This window comes from Ptiloglossa arizonensis, chromosome 2 (assembly GCF_051014685.1).
Source record: "Ptiloglossa arizonensis isolate GNS036 chromosome 2, iyPtiAriz1_principal, whole genome shotgun sequence".
In the NCBI taxonomy this organism is placed as follows: domain Eukaryota; kingdom Metazoa; phylum Arthropoda; class Insecta; order Hymenoptera; family Colletidae; genus Ptiloglossa; species Ptiloglossa arizonensis.
In genome coordinates, this window is record NC_135049.1 from 30,209,206 (window position 1) to 30,227,215 (window position 18,010).

At 42.1% G+C, this 18,010-nt stretch overlaps 4 protein-coding genes and 1 long non-coding RNA gene across 13 annotated transcripts; 2 read left to right on the forward strand and 3 right to left on the reverse strand.

Annotated features, from left to right (window-relative positions):
- Positions 1-32: 32 nt before the first annotated feature.
- Positions 33-892, reverse strand: Rps21 (ribosomal protein S21). Its single transcript, XM_076304780.1, has 4 exons — positions 812-892; positions 668-725; positions 292-427; positions 33-210 (listed from the first exon to the last, which is right to left on the reverse strand). The coding sequence occupies exons 2-4, from the start codon at positions 715-717 to the stop codon at positions 145-147; spliced, it is 252 nt and encodes an 83-aa protein (XP_076160895.1). The 5' UTR covers positions 718-725; positions 812-892; the 3' UTR covers positions 33-144.
- On the reverse strand, positions 814-2,035 carry LOC143154900 (uncharacterized). Its single transcript, XR_012994269.1, has 2 exons — positions 1,175-2,035; positions 814-874 (listed from the first exon to the last, which is right to left on the reverse strand). It is a non-coding gene; the product is annotated as an uncharacterized LOC143154900 (long non-coding RNA).
- Positions 1,382-17,650, forward strand: LOC143143465 (piggyBac transposable element-derived protein 4). Of its 8 annotated transcripts, XM_076304728.1 has the most exons (8): positions 1,512-1,842; positions 6,669-6,779; positions 8,529-8,627; positions 15,181-15,279; positions 15,356-15,454; positions 15,713-15,910; positions 16,046-16,141; positions 16,600-17,650. In XM_076304728.1, exons 1-8 carry the CDS (start codon positions 1,831-1,833, stop codon positions 16,795-16,797), a joined length of 912 nt encoding a protein of 303 aa, XP_076160843.1. In that variant the 5' UTR covers positions 1,512-1,830; the 3' UTR covers positions 16,798-17,650. The 8 variants fall into 8 exon arrangements, with proteins under 8 accessions (XP_076160840.1, XP_076160841.1, XP_076160844.1 ...); XM_076304730.1 differs by lacking the exons at positions 1,512-1,842; positions 6,669-6,779; positions 8,529-8,627 and adding an exon at positions 14,325-14,611; XM_076304725.1 differs by lacking the exons at positions 6,669-6,779; positions 8,529-8,627; positions 15,181-15,279; ... (2 more) ...; positions 16,046-16,141; positions 16,600-17,650 and adding exons at positions 2,756-2,979; positions 3,053-4,800; positions 4,874-5,590 and having other exon boundaries at positions 1,382-1,842.
- On the reverse strand, positions 2,425-8,849 carry LOC143143483 (uncharacterized). 2 transcript variants are annotated; one of them, XM_076304774.1, is made up of 3 exons: positions 6,356-8,849; positions 5,383-5,433; positions 2,425-2,495 (listed from the first exon to the last, which is right to left on the reverse strand). In XM_076304774.1, the coding sequence occupies exons 1-3, from the start codon at positions 6,554-6,556 to the stop codon at positions 2,445-2,447; spliced, it is 303 nt and encodes a 100-aa protein (XP_076160889.1). In that variant the 5' UTR covers positions 6,557-8,849; the 3' UTR covers positions 2,425-2,444. The 2 variants fall into 2 exon arrangements, with proteins under 2 accessions (XP_076160889.1, XP_076160888.1); XM_076304773.1 differs by lacking the exon at positions 2,425-2,495 and having other exon boundaries at positions 4,073-5,433.
- LOC143143490 (uncharacterized) lies at positions 8,932-14,474 on the forward strand. Its single transcript, XM_076304783.1, has 2 exons — positions 8,932-14,244; positions 14,367-14,474. Exon 1 carries the CDS (start codon positions 12,341-12,343, stop codon positions 12,659-12,661), a length of 321 nt encoding a protein of 106 aa, XP_076160898.1. The 5' UTR covers positions 8,932-12,340; the 3' UTR covers positions 12,662-14,244; positions 14,367-14,474.
- Positions 17,651-18,010: the final 360 nt, after the last annotated feature.

Genomic DNA, 18,010 nt, shown 5'->3' on the forward strand with positions numbered 1-18,010 from the left:
ATGTATGTACAAAGCATATAATAAACGGTATGTACAAGAAAGTTTTCATAGCTAATTTAATGTCAAAGTTTTAATCGAGTACAATAATACACATTATGTTGATTTTTTATCATTTTATTGAAAGAGTAAAATAATTATCTTACATTAAAAATTTTTAGGTAGAATGCCATCATTTTTTGCAAGGCGTACCAAACAATCGTCAGATTCACCCTTAAAAAAAAAATGAAAAATCATTATTCTACTATAAAACAGATATAAAATCTATGTAATTAATAATAACAAATAACATACCATACGTCGAATAGCTCCACAAATTGCATACATTTTTTGAGAATCGGTCATACGTCCAGTTTCAGGATCAACATCAGCAATACTCAATTGAATAGATGCATGATCCTTTGCATGGATGATGCGGTTACTCGATGAGCTATAAAAAATGTAAATTTTATTACGTGTTATTTAAATGTTAACTTACCGCTTCGGATTTGCTTAAAAATTTGATAATATAGTTTGTATTTATATTAGTGCATCCTCATTATCATGAGTTCGAATAGACTATCATTTACATTTAGAAAAGGACATACAAATGTTTGTAAATTTTCTGTTAAAAAAATCAAACTGTTGTTCCATTCCGTGACAACGCATGTAATCCACGTGCTCTGCTTACCATTTTCTCGGAATATACAAGTCAACAAGTACTCCGTTGTCGTTCTCCATTGTTATATCTATAATAGAAATTAGAAAGTTAAATCTATATCATTTTGGACTGAAATACCTCACTAGTACTTGTTAAATTGTCACATTTTCTCACTTTTAATTGCTAGGTGTACACCGTAAAATGGCTCCAAGAGGTAAGGAACTTTTTTCGACAACACTGCGGATATGTCGTAGTAAATAAAGCGCGCCAACATTATTAATAGATCTCAATAAATCCCTAAAAACTCTGTATACTATATATTGCGTCGATACTTTCCAAATTCACTAACAGATGGCTACGAACAACTATTTCTTACAAGTTCTCAAAAAAACATCAAATTTATGTAAATAGAGGAATCTTAAATTAAAATCTTGTCTCATACCTGATATTGATTCTTCAAAATGTTTAATCACAAGTTTTATTTTAGGCAAATAGACGAAATGAAATATTAAATTACATTTCATTGAACTGTGTTACCTGTTGCTTTTCCTCATCTTGCTTATAAACACAATAAGAGATCTATGGCAGCTGTGTCTTACAAATTTGTTACTTAAGGGGGCGCGAACCCTACATATTTTGAAAATCAATGACCTCAAGAACGACGCCTTATACAAAAATATGTTATTCTTCATCTTTGACTTACTTTTTCAAGAGTATTTACCTCTATGCAGGAATACAATATTAATCGGAATCAAGTATTAAAAACGTATAGCTTATCAATAATGGAATAAAAGAAAAAAGTATGTGACAGGTGGCACCTCCAAGCGGGCATTAAAGAAAATGTTCCACGTCTATACCACGACCGCACAGTTTCATCGGGCATTCGGTGACTGGAAGTCATCCGGTAAATCATGATGCTTTTGTGTTGTGCCTTCGCGTTTCGTAAACACGAGGAAACGTGTTAGTGTTCACGCGCGTTTTAAACGGTCTGTGACACGAAAGTGTGTCTAATGTCGAAACACATATCGTTCACAATAAACTCATTGCAATTGACACGCGACATAGAAGTCTAAACAATAAGCATGCTCGATGCACTGCAATGCAATTGCAACATTAACGTTAAGTGTACTCTTCTTTCCGTTATAAGAACAAAACGTTGATCGTGCGAACTGCGCTACACGTGCACATTGAACATGTCTATGAAGGTAAGTTTTCTTCTATTAAAATTTAACCATATCCAATCATATATGTCATTTTTTGAGTTTATATGTTTTGAATTAAATATTGTAAATCATACTTCTAAATACAATTGAAAGTAGACACAAAGACCCGCTTTATCGCAATTTTTGAAGTTTTACTTTTGTCATATGAACGTATCGTGTAGTAAGACTTGTTTCGCGCTTGAATTATCAATTTTTAGAAACTAAATTTTATTTTAATTCTACCGTGGTGTATATAATTTACTCAAAATAATTACAATCAATTATAATACACGGCGAACTTCTATTTTCGGAAGGGCACGATTTAAAAAACGATTGTCTTTTCTTTGGGACAATTGTTACATGTTCCGTTAGCGCCAATGTATTCGTACGCGAAACTAATTAACGGAAAACTGCGTTGATCGTAATCGGTTACGTGGTGTTTGTTGTTTGCATAGAAAACGTAGAACTAGATGAGATCAGAAAAACTTTACAGAGAACTGATGTCATTCGTGCGCAAAGCAATAAATTTTCAAACACCTCGTCCTGTTGATTGTATGACCATGATGGTCACGTTATAACTCACCTTAATACTTGTGCGATGGGATTTACTGAACCTCAATGCGGGAAAGCGCGAATTGAAACACATTCTTTCCACCCTTAAAAGAAATAAGTACTAAATATGAAATCGATTATTGTTACATACAATTATTTTGCTATAAATTAAAATTAGGTGTGCATGTAGGATGCGTCAGTGTATTAACCGTTGTAGTTAGTTTAAATAAACAACAAATTTTAGTGGAAACTTTTAAAGGTACGATCCTCATTTTTATTCCGTGCTAACTTGCCCAACTATGTGATAAAGAGGGAGAGAGTGTATATGCCTGCAAATTTGCGCTTTCTGTCTTTCAAACACAAGAGGCGGAGCGAAATGAAGTGGGAGCAGTCAAACTAACCGGTATGGTGGGAATAGCTGTACTCGGTAACCTTGGGTGGCCAATATTTTTGACGCTGAATGTAGTTAGACATATTGCGGACGGATCACGAGATATCTCGTGTTTTCAACAGCATCGCTTAGACTGATCACGAGATATGTTGTGTTTACAATGCTATCAGCAAACTATATTGATTATTCTATAGCAAGTGAGAAAAACAAATGTTTTTTGCATGTATATGTACTGAATATGTATTGAAGAATTTAATTTTTGTTATGTAGTGGAAGAAGATACATCAAGTACTTACTTTGAATGGAATTTTTTCTCTTTCTTAGAGAAATTCCCTTTATGCACATATGTTCCGTATGAGAAATATATTGTATAAGATATACCTTATACAGTGTAAATTTAATATTTACAACTGTTTATCTAAACCTTGTGAACATGGATACTCATGAACAATATGACAAAATTACAGAAATATTTGCAGACAATTTATCGGATATTCCAAGTGAGGACGAAGATGTAAATATTCATGAAGATGATTTTGATTCTGAATGTTCACGAAGTGATAGTGAGACCGTTAGATCTGCAAAAAAACATAAACTAGTAATTTCAAGTGTTTCTTCATCGGACAAAGTTAACAATTCTTCGAATGAGATTACTGGTGATTTGACCTTTTGTTGCGACAATGATAATTGGTCAACAGTGGATATTCTACCAAATTTAGAAAAATTCAAAGGTAATTGGGGGGTTACAGTTATACCATCAGAGCCTGATAGTATCATTGCAGTAACAAATATTATTTTTGGCGATGATTTATTTGCAATGTTTTGTAACCAATTATCTGTATACTATAACCAAACATCGGGAAAGCACAAAGTAGTAAATAAAGTATTAAAGTGGTCTTCAGTTACTCCAACAGAAATGAGAAAATTTCTAGGTCTTATACTATTGATGGGACATACAAGAAAAGATAATTGGAAGGAATATTGGTCTACGGATCCACTTTTAGCAATTCCAATATTTCCACAAACAATGAGTCGAAATCGATTTCAACAAATTTGGACATTTTGGCACTTTAATGATAATGAAAAGATGGATAAATCTTCATCTAGACTCTTTAAAATTCAACCAGTACTGGAATACTTTGTCAACAAATTTAAAACGGTATACAAACCAAAGCAACAGTTATCATTAGAAGAAGGTATGATTACATGGAGTGGACGTTTAAAATTTCGAAATTACAAACCCTGTAAAATTGTGAAGTGTGGTTTACTTGTTAGAATGGTACGTGAAAGCGATACAGGTTACATTTGCAACATGGAAATTTACAGCGACGAAAGAAAAAGTTTAGACGAAACTGTTCTATCGATTCTTGGTCCAAATCTAGAATTATGGCATCATGTATACCAAGATAATTATTACAACAGTGTTTTAATTGCAAATACTTTATTGGAGCATAAAACTAGAGTGTGTGGCACAATCCGAGTAAATAGAGGTTTACCGCAAAGTTTACAGGACGAAGCGTCTACGTTAAAAAAAGGTGAAATAGTATTTCGAAGAAAGGGCGACATACTGTTGTTGATCTGGAAAGATGCAAGAGAAGTGAGAATGATATCGACTATTCATGATGCATCATTTTGCAGTACAGGAAGGAAGAACAGGGATAGTGGAGAAGAAATAATAAAACCAATGTGCATTGTACAATACAATGCTTATATGAAAGGCCTTGACCTTGCTGACCAATATTTTTCATACTGTAATATACTAAGAAAGTCAGCAAAGTGGACAAAAAATGTAGTACTTTATTTGATAAATTGTGGTCTTTTCAATTCGTTCAAAATATTTCAAACACTAAATCCGCAAAGTAAAATAAAATATAAACAATTTCTTCTTGTGGTGGCAAGAGACTGGATTACACCTAAGGGGACAGAAGAGTCGATAGATTTAGAAAGCAACATTTCTGGTCCGTCAAATATTGGTAGCAAGAGACCTCCGTGTAAAGATCATCCGCAAAGATTATCAGGTAACATGAAACAGCATATTCCTGTGAAAATTCCATCCTCGGAAAAAAAGAAATTTCCTACTAAGGTTTGCAGAGTATGCGTTACCCATGGAAAAAGAAGTGAAACACGCTACATCTGCAAGTTCTGTGCTGTTCCGCTTCATATAGGAGAGTGTTTTACAAAGTACCATATCTTAAAAAAGTATTAGTATGTAAAAATGTTAGTGTATATTTGAGAATGTATTTTAATATGTATCTATTAAGAACAATCAGTGTAATGTTCAGTTTTATATTAAAATTAATATTTAGTATATATTTAAATGTATTTTTTAAATACGTGCAAAACATAATCCATTTAAAAACATACGAGCTACAACAAATCTGATTATTGTGTAGTTAACGATGAAGAATTTAGGTCGCAATATGTTAATATGAAATCAAAAATGATAAATGATCAATTGAGATCGAACGAGATTTTTTTGATACAAAGCACTGATCGTCGCGCAACGACCTACAAACACGCATTACTGGAACAAAACAGCGGAACGTTGCACTATGACGCTCGACATACGGTTTATATAAGGAATAAAAAAAGATATTTACGCCGTATGTTCGTTCAAAGATCGTACGCTGTTGCGAAGTCCTGTTAGAGTACTAAAAAAAGAAATGAGAAACATTGATTTACATATTCTTTATCTGAAAACTTGTAGGTAATCGGTACATTTATTTAGATGAAATGTTCGAGGTCTTGTATATCGTGGAATAACAATCGGAAAGGTAGCGTTATTAGTTTCAATATTTAAAAATTTTGAATTCCGAACTAGAAGAAAAAAATGACCAATTTCGCAATAATTTTGATTTCAATTTTCCAGCGTTATCGATTCACATTTTAATCATGATATGTGTTTCGCGATTAGCGTGACGCGCGCAGTGGATAAGCAATTTCAATTACTTCCGTTAATAGGTACTCCCGCCAAGCTCTACGTTCGAAAGGTGTTCGGTGTTCTAAAAATATTTAAAAGTTCGAGTCGCGTGAGAAGCGGAGAAATTGTGAAACCGCGCATAGTTTCACAAAAACGTTTTCAGTTACAGTCGAACGAGTTTAGTTCATCCACCTTCCTTGATGATGATTGCTTAATCGATACACGACTGACAGATGGTCGCGAATGAGTTTTTCGTAAGCGGTAAAAGTACAAACAGAAGCAGAGAATAGAACCAACTTTCAACCCTCGTGTTTTATTCATGGGTAGGTGTTGAAACTTAATGCGAAAGTGGGTCTACAGAAGTATGAAAGATAATTTCCAGACGTTGAAAAACATCGACTCGGTGAAAATTATACGGGAACAGCGAAGCTAATACGAACGAAAAATACATTGATCTTCCAAAGTCGTTGAGTTATTTTAAATATTGCAACGTATGTAAAGTACCCGCTAAACTCGCGCGTAATTATTTGTAATTCAATTTTCCAACGACGGCAACATTGTCGAAAGATCATCGTACATCGTTGTTCACCGATCTCGGTTTTCGTTTCGTTTAATAACGAAACAATTCGTTTCCAAAGAAGGCGTAACGATACCTTAAAAGAAGCACTTTGTGTCGCAGCGCACAGTCGAGGAAGTAGCCTTGAGTGGCTAAAATATTTGGCGCCGACCTGGTTTCGATAAGTCTTAAGCATCTCCCCCCGGCGTATCCTTGTTCGATCCTTCGGTGTCTCTATGCGCGACCTTGAATGGCCAAAATATTTGGCGCCGACCCGGTTTCGATAATTCTCAAGCATCGGCCCCACCGTTAACGTCCCCCGATATATCCTTTGCCGGATCTATCGAGGCTCGTTGTCTCCGTACGCGACAACGAGTTTCCCTTTTATCTTTGGTCTGTTCTCTTTTCAGAAAGAGTCTCCCTGGGACGTGGAATTGCATCTGGCAGCCGCGCGCGGGGACGCGAAGCGTCTTCGAATTCTATTGGACTCCGGGCGCGTCCACGTCGACTGCAAGGACAAGGTAGTGCGAGGAAAACAGTTAGTTTTCACCCACGTGTCGCGGCGGGTGTCCCGTGTGATATCCCCATGCGCGAATCGAGGAACGATTCACGAGGCGCCGGCCTCACGGTGGGATCGCCTCGCTCGGCTCATTATGCAAACGACGCGACGTTAAAAGGAGCGAGCAGCGTCGTGCAACGACGCTTCTTGTCGCGAAAGTGGTTTATTAGATCACGCGCGGATACGCGGTGCTGCTCCACTTCGGCGACGTCGATGGTCGCGCGCGCGCCTCGACCGACGCCTTCGAGGGAATTTGGAATTCGATCAAGCTTTCCGATCTCTCGGCTATTTTCGGACACCGAGTACTCGCGATGTCTCTTCGGTAAATCGCAAACGATGACTCCGATTAACGAGGTCGTTCAAGACCCTATCGGGTGTTCGGTTGCGTCGATTCCCGTACGACGCTGGTTCCACGATCCGTACCACGCAGCAGAGCGTTCTAAACTCGTTTCGATCAATGTTTCGGAAATATTACAAACGACCGAAAGAAATTGCTGGAAATATTACAAACGATCGAAAGAAATTGCTGGAAATATTACAAACGACCGAAAGAAATTGCTAGAGATATTTTAGCACGTCACGAAGCGTTGTAAAATCGTCGTAACCACTTCTTAGACAATAAAAATAATTAACAATACGTTAGAAGTGTTTCTTGAAATATTCCCATACGACTCATAACGTGGGTATGGACGATATTTGTAATTCTTGACGAAACTGTTTGCAAAGCTTGCATTCCTGTGCTCGTTGTTTGTAATATTTTTAAAGCGCCGTGGCGTCGTACGAATCGAGGAACTTTGCCAACAATTGGCTCGTTATCGCGTTTTCAGAAGATATGAAACGCGAGGACGAATTTTGGGCGATGCAGTTGCGGAGTGATTCGAAAAGCAGACGGTACGGGATATCGAACGTATCATACGACAGATTTACGTCGCATAATTACTCGTTCAACGATGCCCGTCGCGAGTCTCGGACCGTTTAAATCAATTAGAAAGCAATGCACCCCACAGAGTTCTCATTATGGAAACCATATCGAGAAACACGAGCGTTTCATTGTGATGGAAATCTTGCGGGTTGAGTCGGCGCTGGATAAAATTTCTAACCGAAGCGTTCAAGGTGCGGTACTTGTTGCCTCGAGTAGCAACGATCCCGAGATATCTACATTTTAATACGAGTATTCAAAAATGTTGTCTCGGCGCGGTTTTATAATCACCGGCAACTACTTGAACGTTGCAATGTTGGCGACCTCCCGAAATGTTATCTTCAAGAGCAACAAAACACCAATCCATCGGAGATATCGGTTAAGCTCACGACTGATTAACGTAAATGCGAATAAAAATATCGAATCGAATACGAAAACATAAGGGATAAGATAATTTCGTTCGTGGATATTTTCTTTCGGTTTTCCCGATCGGCGAACGTTCAAGGTACGGGAAATATCCAAACGAAATTCGAAGTGAGAATATTTTTCGGATTGTACTCAGAGTTTTTACAGTAGGGCCACCAAGACCTTCGCGGAACCGTCAGATTGTTCAATTTCGAAACAGTGGGTGCCCCGAGAGGCGAAAATAGACCGTGAAGACCGAAATAGAAAGAAAATTTACTATTTGAAGGGTGTCTCTAACCCAGCGCCGAGTCACGTTCGGTAGTTGTGACGAAATCAATTCGCGTCAGCTTCACCGGCCAGGTCGTTGACTCGTCCTCTTCTTTCCAGGATGGAACGACTCCTTTAATATTGGCCGCCGTCGGGGGCCACATTGAGGCAGTCACCGAATTGCTGCAACAAGGGGCGGATCCTAATGTCAGAAGGCTGGTAAGTCCTGACCGCGCGTGGCCCGGCCATGAATGAACTCTCAGAATGAATGAACCACGCTTAGCACGCGCGCGTCCTCGCAACCCCGTTACCCACTCAGCGGAAATAGTCGTTTCTGGCGACCGAAAGTTGCACATTCAACCGATTTATCATCTTCCGCGTCGGAGTTCCGAGTGCCATCCGCAATCCTCCGTTTCTTCAACGAATTTAGATACACCGTAAACAAAGCGTGTACGTACACCGACGAAGAACAATGTATTGTAGAAGATCGACCGTTCCAAGGACCATCGTTCCCCAAAGTGCATCGAGGATTTGCGTTACATCGAATTGATATTCGAGTGCACCGATTCACGGAGCTGTGTATCGAGCTCCTCGATAAAATTCGTACGAGCGTGTACACACGGAGGTTGATAACGCTTCCACGTTTATCTCGGCGATCTCCATCCCGGAGATACTCAACGACATTGGCGTCCGATAACGAGCCTTGCAAATTACATCGTGTTCCCGGTCGATCGCAATCTCGTGCACGGAAAAAGCGGCGCGTCGTCTCTCCGGTCTCGCGACTTTTTCGAAAATAGAAACGTACGAGAGACTCTTTCATCCGGCCACAAAGGGTCTGGCGAGCCAGGGGGAGATAAAGAGAGAGAGAGACAGTCAGGCGAGACACAAAAAGCTCGCCTCGCTGCATCAAGCACCAGGAAGCCGTCGAGTGGCCCTTTTTAAGTGGCTCCAGCGAGGATTTATCGCCGAGAGCCCACGTCTTCTCGATGGTGTCCCCCGCGCGCGCCATCGAGAATTACGGTATTGTATGCAAATCCAAAGACGCGACTTTGGGGCCCGTCGCGACATTCGGTGACGTTACATCCGGTTAACGTTCAATTACGAAAAGGGTCGCGCGATACGTTAATTAAGTTATCCACGCGTTTGCGCAAACGGCGCGAAACGAGCCTCGAATTCACTTCTGTTATTTAAATCGCGCGAGACGGACGACGCGACACTCGCCCTCTTCTTTTCTATCTCTCTCTTTCTTCTTTCGTCTGTTTGTTTAGATAGCACCGGTATGCAAATTAATCGAGATCTAAGAGTCCCAGACCGAAGAGGGGAAAAAAAGAAACGGGACGGTGAACGGTCTTTCCGGTTTACGAGATCGGATCGAAACTACGCCGCCATCGAGGGAACGAATTACGCGAACGCGCGTCGAAATCGCTGAACGTACGACGACCTATTGCACAATCGATGCGACCACCGAGTTTCAGAATTATTTTTACCGAGCGCCACTGACGCTTCACGGTGACGAAACCTCGGCTGGTGCAATTTCGAACGTTTTAACGTGCGATAATTTCTAACGCGAAGTCTTAATTGTCGGCAACCGGGAGAGAGTCGACCGATGAAACACACACGGGATTGGAAGATGCGCGAGGGAAGGCCGCGAATCTTTCTACTTGTTTCGTGTCGGTCTCTCTGCGGATTATTCGAGCAGACAATTGAATTTCCGTCCACCGTTAAAAGATTCAAGAACCGAGGTCTTCGATCGTAGAGTTCGTTACCCGAACCGTTTCGATTCGCTTTTTACGATAATAGTTTGCGAGAGTTTTCGATCAGCTATACACAACTTTACACCTCTCGCAACGAATCGGAGTACCGTTTCCACGTTTAGGTGCTCCCTCGGTTCGCTTTTAGTTCCAGATCTTTTTCCTTCTTCTAGTTTTTTTTTTTCCTCTCCTAAATTAAACGCGATGAATCTCGGACCGACACGCTACAAAGTGAAACCGTGTACGGGGCAATTAGAAGAAAATCGTGACGCTCGTTGGACTCGGAGGCGTGTTTCGGGTAGCATGGTTCTCGCGAACGAAGTCGCGCCGAGGCCCTAATTGCGAATTGATTCACGTGTGGTCAATTAGCCACGCCGCGTTCTGTAGTTTCTAAAAACCGCGGCCTGGTTACGTCCGGGCGAATATATTTTGCCTGGTAAATAGCCACTCGGTGCCGAGAACGCGAACGCCCGCGCGCGAGCGCGAGCGCACGTGAGCGTGTTTCAAGGTCGCTGAAGCGAAGCACCGAGTTCGCTCGCGTGTTTCCAGGGCGTTTTAACGGCGACGTCTGCCGTAATATGCAACCACCGGCGTGTGCAACGATTCGCGCGCGGAGCTCCAGGGATCGCTTGCGAAATCCCGTCTAAACGCGCCTCCGTGAAATTGCCGCCTCTTGTATCGGCTCGAAAATCGCGCGTGGGCGCTCGTGACACACTGATCCCTCGTGTTTGGCCTCGTTCGAGGAACGAGACTTTCGATCGTGCTGAAACACCTCCGCTCCGCCACCCGGTACACCCGTAGGATGCATCGAGTTTCGCGAATTTTGCAAATTCCTCGAAAGCAACATGGCGAGGGGGGATTTTTTTTGTACAAGCTTCTCTCTCTCTCTCTCTCTCTCTCTACTCTTTCGTGGCCATGAATGGAAATTTCCCCGAAAACTTCGTCGAGAGTTGGTCAGAGTTTGGAACAATCGATGGTAACACGCGAGAGCACGTTGTATCGTGTAAACGCGGTCCGCGTCGTTGAAGTAGCGTGCCGGTGGAAAGCAGATTGCGGCAGGAAGTAGCGAGTTCATTATAAATCGACGATGCCCGCCATCCATCGGAGCATCCTCTACGCCGAACGACGCGCATTAATTGGTACGGTCGCGTACGGGGCACAGGGTACGGTGGTAGGGATATATAGCGCGCTCGTAAATTAAGCGATGCGTGAAGAAGGGTGTACCACGTTGTACGCGTTATTAACGTATAGCCTCGATTCTGTGTTAAGCGATCGAAAATATCGAGCAGAGCGGAGGGGGTGGCCGCTCGGTACGGTGGAGGGGGCAGCGACCTCGAGCAGCCAATATTTTCTACCCTGTACGCGCATCGAAATTGCATCCTCGATCGTTCGAATTTCGCGCGAAATCTGTGCGTCGACTCTTCGGGTACACCGTGGGTTGAAAAAATAGAACTTTAACCCTTTGCGCTCGCAATGACGGTCTCACCGACATCGTACTTTCGAGTTCTCGCGACGATGTTCGATAATTGTAATAAATATTTTCACAATTAACCCGTTGACGCGTTCAGCATTCGTTACAATTATCGAACACCGTCTGTACTCCGACGCGCGTTTGTACACGCGTTTCGACCGATCGTGAAAAATGAAAACAACGCGAACCGCGCGAGCGGGACTGTTAATGTTTCACCTTGCGATTAAGTATCGAATTGATCTATTTTTTTTCAAACTCCGATCGTTTCGTATCGTTTTACATGCTGAACAACTGCGCCTCGAAGAGTTAAGGGGCACCGGATCTCCCCCACCCGCCCCCGAGGAACTGGTCTCCCGACCTGCAGCACGCTTCATCGCGTCCAACGTAGAAAACCGACGAGAAAAAAATGCACGACCGCGACGCGACTTTGCCGTGACTAGATGGACAGGTTGATCGCCGTTATAGAATTTCTGCGGTTTGTAATGGATAGGTATTATGTCTCCCGGCTCGCCACGGTTCGAGGAACACCGGGACTCCGTGGAACGTTGTAACCCAGCGGTGGATCGATTGCATCGGCAATCTCCGCATGGCCAAAAGCGAAGTAACCTCCGATAAAGGGAAGGAACGTAGACCGGTGTACGGCCGCCCGAGTCTCGAGCGACTTTAAACGACGAACGGTACGGGACACGGTTTTTGGTCGACGATTCCCGATGCTACCAGGCAAGAACAGCGTCAGTGAAAGTGCACGTATATGCCCGCCGGAGCCAGCAGGTCCAGTATGCATCGCCCTGGACGCCGCTGTTCCTTTCGGGGATATTCGTGACACGCACCGCCACTTTCTCTCCTTTGCCGATCAATTGCTGCTCGAACTTGGAACCTCGATTATGTTTATTTATTTCGCCGATTTATCGAGAATTCGTATCGTTGCCTACGGACGAATTCCAAGACTCGATCATCCGCGCGACTCCATCGTTTCATTTCGGGGACAGATCATTTTCGATAGACATATCGATTTCTTCGCGGACGTTTAAGTCTCGGTGGTATCGCACCGAAACGATTCTAGCGAAAATCGATTAATTGGTATCGTTACGAAACTTTGAATCAAAGTCTCTACTATTGGATCAGAAATATCGAACTTGAACCCTTCTTTTCGAAGCTTCTCTTAGAAATAATTGTCATTATTCAAAGGAACAGATAATTTTTTACGGACATCGATCTTTTCTCGAAAATTCGAGTCTCAAATGGTAATATACCGCAAAGATTGTAGCGAAAATCGAATAATTGTCATCGTTACGTAACTTTGAATCAAAGTTTCTATTATTGGCCAACAATGTCGTACTTAAACCTTCCCTCCTTTTTAAGCCTTCTATTAGAAGTAATTACCGTCCGCGGTATCGTTTCTTCTAACGTAACTGGTGTTGCGACACAGAGTCACCGACGAACCGTTGCTCTCGCTGCAAATTAATGTCGCGAGAGCTAATTCAGAGTTGAACGGCGGAGAGATGACGATGAATAAGACGTGACGATGCAACACCGACTTTGTATACATATTTATAACCCGCGACCAAGATCCAAATAGCTATACGTACCGCGATGCGAAACACGAACGTGTTCCCGTGTATACTTTAAATGTCCATTATCGTGGTGCGTGAGGTGCGTTCTGGACATTGGCTAGCTTCCCTTATTGGCGCGCTGTACACGATGATGGTTTAGCGACTGGTAAATAGGATACCAGGACACCGATACGGCCCATTAAAGATCGAGTATTGGTATCAATTTTCTGGTTAAGCTACCGTGCCCCGATAAGAGGATTAGTCCGTTTCAGTAGGCGATGCTTCGATCGTTTCGAAGCAATCGCATCGCCGATAACGCTTCTTTTCCCGTATAATGGTGATCCTTTGCGAGCCATAATGTATTCCGGTGCAGAAGTTTCCGCGATTTGCTCGATAAATTCCAAAATGGACTGTCTTCGATGCGTACCGTCGAGCACTGACATTGAAACGGTGGAAGTGCTCGGTCTATTGTGACAAAAATAGAGCACACCTGATAAAACATCGGTTTATGTACCACGTGAACGATAAGACGTCGGTTCTCCCGAGACGAACGAAGGACACCCAGCCGCATCGTGGCAGTCGTTGCGTCGCGACGAGGCGACAGGATGTCGCTCTGGCTGTCGATTCCCAACAAATATTACCGTCACGGTAGAAACTGTCGTCCGCGACACAATTGCCATAACACGGAGCAAATTCGAAAGGCGTGACGCGCGCACGCTAGCTGTAAAATTTGAAATTCATTGCCCGTAGAGGCCAGTCTCTCTCTCCCGTCTACGCGGAACTTGAGGAGAGCGTGACATTTAAATGGCGAACGCGCGCCGCTAATTATTCGACGGCTATACCTACGTGTTTGACATTTCGGATAATCAATCGATGGAACTTTTCGATCGTTCGTAAGTTTCGTTAAACGTTCCTAGACATCGTGGAACGAGGTTTCCAGAAAGAAATCCGCGCGGACGGTTTTCACTCGGTGTAATCCGAGAAATCGATAATAATATGGTACACGTAATAAAATACTGCGCGAAAGAAATTAGGATATCGGAACGTTACGTATTGGTAAGGTATATATATATATATATATATATATATATATATATATATATATATAATAGGTTTCCAATCCATTTTGGAAGAGGACACTCTAGCGAAACTGGCTCCGATCGCTGTTTTCTGCCAACTCTAGCTCTAAACTCCAGTTTCGTGACACAGTGACCTCCCTTAAGATCGCTTAACCCCCACGGGCAGCACTCAGCCACCCTGGCGCACGCACGGGCTCCCGAAACCCTTGTTTTCCCAACATCGTCGTGTTCTCGCCGGATGCACGAGCCAACTCTCTCGCTTACCACGTCGGACCAAAGTGTTTCATTGTCTCTTAGACGACATCCGTTTTCCAGCCAACACCTTTCTCTTCGTTTGCCGATAATCACCGTACGATATACTTTCTTTGGAAACTGTCGCTCCCATTTAAATATTTCAAAGACGAAGCACATTCTTGCTCGGACGACGAACGCTTCCCACCTGGAAATAAAAGTGCAGATATCGATCTCGCACTCGGCTGGAATCCGAGCAACGGACCCGAACACCGAGTTATTTTGGAACAATAAAATACACAGGCTGTCCGGCGTCATTGAGACCGGTCTGCGTGTTTCGAACGTATCGAAAACAACGATGAACAAAAAAAAATACGTCACGGAACGGAATTTAACGACTTTTGAACGCTACGTGTTTCCACGTTACCGCTTGTACACGCGAGCGTATGATTTTCTTACGAGCGAAAAAAACGTTCGGGTCACTCGAGCGTTTCTGTCGCCCTACTAAAATTTTACTAGCTTTGCGCGAAGACGCGATAAAGCGGTACGACTGTTGGTTTCCTGTTTCACCGACACGCTCCATCGTGCATTTTTCCACGCCGTAAAATTTTAAAGCGTCACTTCACCCGTGCTTCCAACGTTCCGCTTGAAACGTCTAGGCTTGAACGTTTCTCTCTGCATTTTTAGACCGGCACCACGGCGCTCTTCTTCGCCGCCCAGGGCGGTTACATGGACATCGCCAGCCTGTTGTTGGAACACGGTTCCGTGGTAGACTCCTGCAGCATAGTAAGTTTCTAGAGAAACCAAAAACCGCTTAGCGAAGCGTGAAAAGGAAACTCGATGGTTTCTGGTGCGATTGCAGGACGGCGGTACCCCACTTTTCGTCGCGAGCCAGTTCGGTCACCTGGACGTGGTGGAAGGCTTAATCGAGAGAGGCGCCAACCCGAACGCTCACATGAAGGTAAAACTTGCTCGAGTGGTCGATTTTTGTTGGTCGTTTCTTGCTATTAAATCGACACCGTCTAACTAGGACTGCTAGCGGGTCGAGAAACAATTTTTAATACAGATTTCGATGAATCACGAACCACGGATTACGATCGTTCATGGTACTGAAACGGTCGATCGGTGTTCGACTGTTGCCGATTCTTTAGTTTTCGTTATCGCGAGCATCGGAACGATTCTCGACGATTCGTAACGGCGGGTTTGGTTGGTCCAACAGGACGGTGCCACCGCGTTGTTCATAGCTGCTCAAAATGGCCACGTGCGTATCTTGGAGGTCCTTCTGGAGCACGGAGCGAAGACGGACGCGGCGCGTACCGACGGCGCCACGCCTTTATGGATAGGAGCACAAATGGGGCACGATCACGTCGTGAGAAGGCTTTTGAAAGCTGGTGCGAAGGTCGATGCCACCAGACACGTAAGTCCGAATGATTCGGGGAACCGACAGGAATCTGGATTCCGTTATCGAGACGGTCTGGGGAAAGATCGGCCCGGTTCGTGGTGTCCTGGATGCGCCTAGTGATAATAATCGTTGTTGCATCTTCTGTTGCAGGATGGCGCGACACCGCTTTTCAAAGCTGCTCACAAGGGCCACACCGCTGTCGTCGGTGAGCTGCTCAAGTATCGTCCGTCTCTCGGTATTCTTCCAGTAAGTAAACAGGGGGAACGTGATTTCTAATTAGAGAAGAATAATTCGATGCGCCCGAGCCTCGACCGGTGTTCGTTTACGTGAATCGCCCGATGGTAGAGATACAATGAACTCGCAAGGACGTTGGCCGAGTGTCGAAAGCCATTAAGGGCTGAGTTTGGTACAACGGGAAGGGGAATCTATCCCCACCATACGATTCGAATGTTCCGCCGTATTGTTCGTCGTCTCGTCGCGCAAACGAAGAGTGGATGGATGAGTTTACTAAAAGAAAGAAATTAATCGAATTAAATCCGATAAACGATTTAAGCGCGAAGCACATTTGACCGATTGTAACCATAACGGTTTAGCAAAGTTTACGCACCGTTGGAACTTACCTCGCAAAACTCGCTACATCTTGTCTGCTAACAACGGACAAGATGAGACAGGATGTCAGTAAGGAATCACCTAATATGTTTCAGAACGGTGAAAGCGCGTTGCACGCAGCAGCCTTAACAGGACAAATGACTGTTGCAAGGCAATTGGTAGGAGCAGGAGCGGATCCTCTGCTTGTCAATCAAGAGGGTGTTACACCTCTTCAACTGGCTGTTAGACATTCGCAGACGCAGGTCGCTAATTATCTGAAGGATAAAGTTAGAACACGAACGGGAACGTCTTAGCAAAGTCCACGTTTCTTATCCGCCCAATAAAGTAGAAGATAATATACAAAAATAACAGAAAAAAAAGAAAACTATAGACCAGTGAGGGAGAGATCAGTATTTCTAAAGAGAATATTCTATATATATATATATATATATATATATATACACATGTTACACGTTGGATGTACTATATTAGACACTTAATAAGTAGAACAATCGAGTAAGTGCAATCTTATTGTATTCCGTAGCGTTACAAGATTGAAATGTAAAAGGGGCGTATATCTTTACAACGTTATAAAAGACTGTGGTCGAAAACTCTGTCTTAAAACTATTAGCTACTTATCCGGTGTATATACAATTAGACGTATACAAAGTACATCCTATAGTGTAAAATATATTTTAACGCATTCTCTTGTAAATATTTTATCATAAACTTTGAAAGCACTCTCTCTGACGATGTAGCATGTTATACATCTCGTGCAATTGTTTTTACAATAGAACTATATATTTTGTTAGCAATGAACTCGTCGTTATATAAAGATCTTTAACGTTGACGGATATAATATATACCTTTGAATAATGCAATCGTTTTGTTCTAATTGAGAATTGTATAAGACTGATTGATTTGCCTTGGAGAATACAAAATTGAACAATTTTGTAGTACGATATCTATTTTTTCCTGTTGATTTATATACTGTAAAGTTAACGCAGTGCGCACAGTTAATACGTAAGAAATTAACAGAGAATAAAATTTAAGTTCTAAAATTATGCTATAAGATGATATTAAGACGTTTTATTTGGATATAACATTATGAATATTTTATAATTGTTTGTTTGGTGTTACTTTACAATGTAATAAATACATTTACTGTTTTCCCAAGGTGTTAATGTTTATTTACATATGAAGCGCTATTGAAATAACAAATATTTTGAAAAGTATGTGCTAACTTATTCACTGTGAAAGTTTAAAATTCTATGAAGTATGTCTCAATATATGTAATGTTACATATAATTACATATATTTTATACATAAATATCGAACATTTTTGCTTTGTATGATATCACAGAATAAGTCAAATGTTAGTTAAACTGTACCGGGATTTCAGCTGTACACTTTAATACAAAAACTATATTTAAATATAATGTTTTAATTAGAATCATTTTCTTCGTTCTATACAAAATAGCTTATTTATTATACTTATAGCTTAATATTAATTTTCATTAGATACAA

Excerpts from the sequence above, each read along its gene's own strand:
- Rps21 (XM_076304780.1), bottom strand. The coding sequence starts at position 717 with ATGGAGAACGACAACGGAGTACTTGTTGACTTGTATATTCCGAGAAAA. Across the intron at positions 428-667 it reads TTGTATATTCCGAGAAAATG|CTCATCGAGTAACCGCATCA; the intron begins GTAAGCAGAGCA and ends CATTTTTTATAG. Across the intron at positions 211-291 it reads GTGGAGCTATTCGACGTATG|GGTGAATCTGACGATTGTTT; the intron begins GTATGTTATTTG and ends TTTTTTTTTAAG.
- LOC143143483 (XM_076304773.1), bottom strand. The coding sequence starts at position 6,556 with ATGCTTGAGAATTATCGAAACCGGGTCGGCGCCAAATATTTTGGCCAT. Across the intron at positions 5,434-6,355 it reads CACAAAGTGCTTCTTTTAAG|TACTCTAACAGGACTTCGCA; the intron begins GTATCGTTACGC and ends TTCTTTTTTTAG.
- LOC143143465 (XM_076304722.1), top strand. The coding sequence starts at position 3,216 with ATGGATACTCATGAACAATATGACAAAATTACAGAAATATTTGCAGAC.
- LOC143143490 (XM_076304783.1), top strand. The coding sequence starts at position 12,341 with ATGCTACCAGGCAAGAACAGCGTCAGTGAAAGTGCACGTATATGCCCG.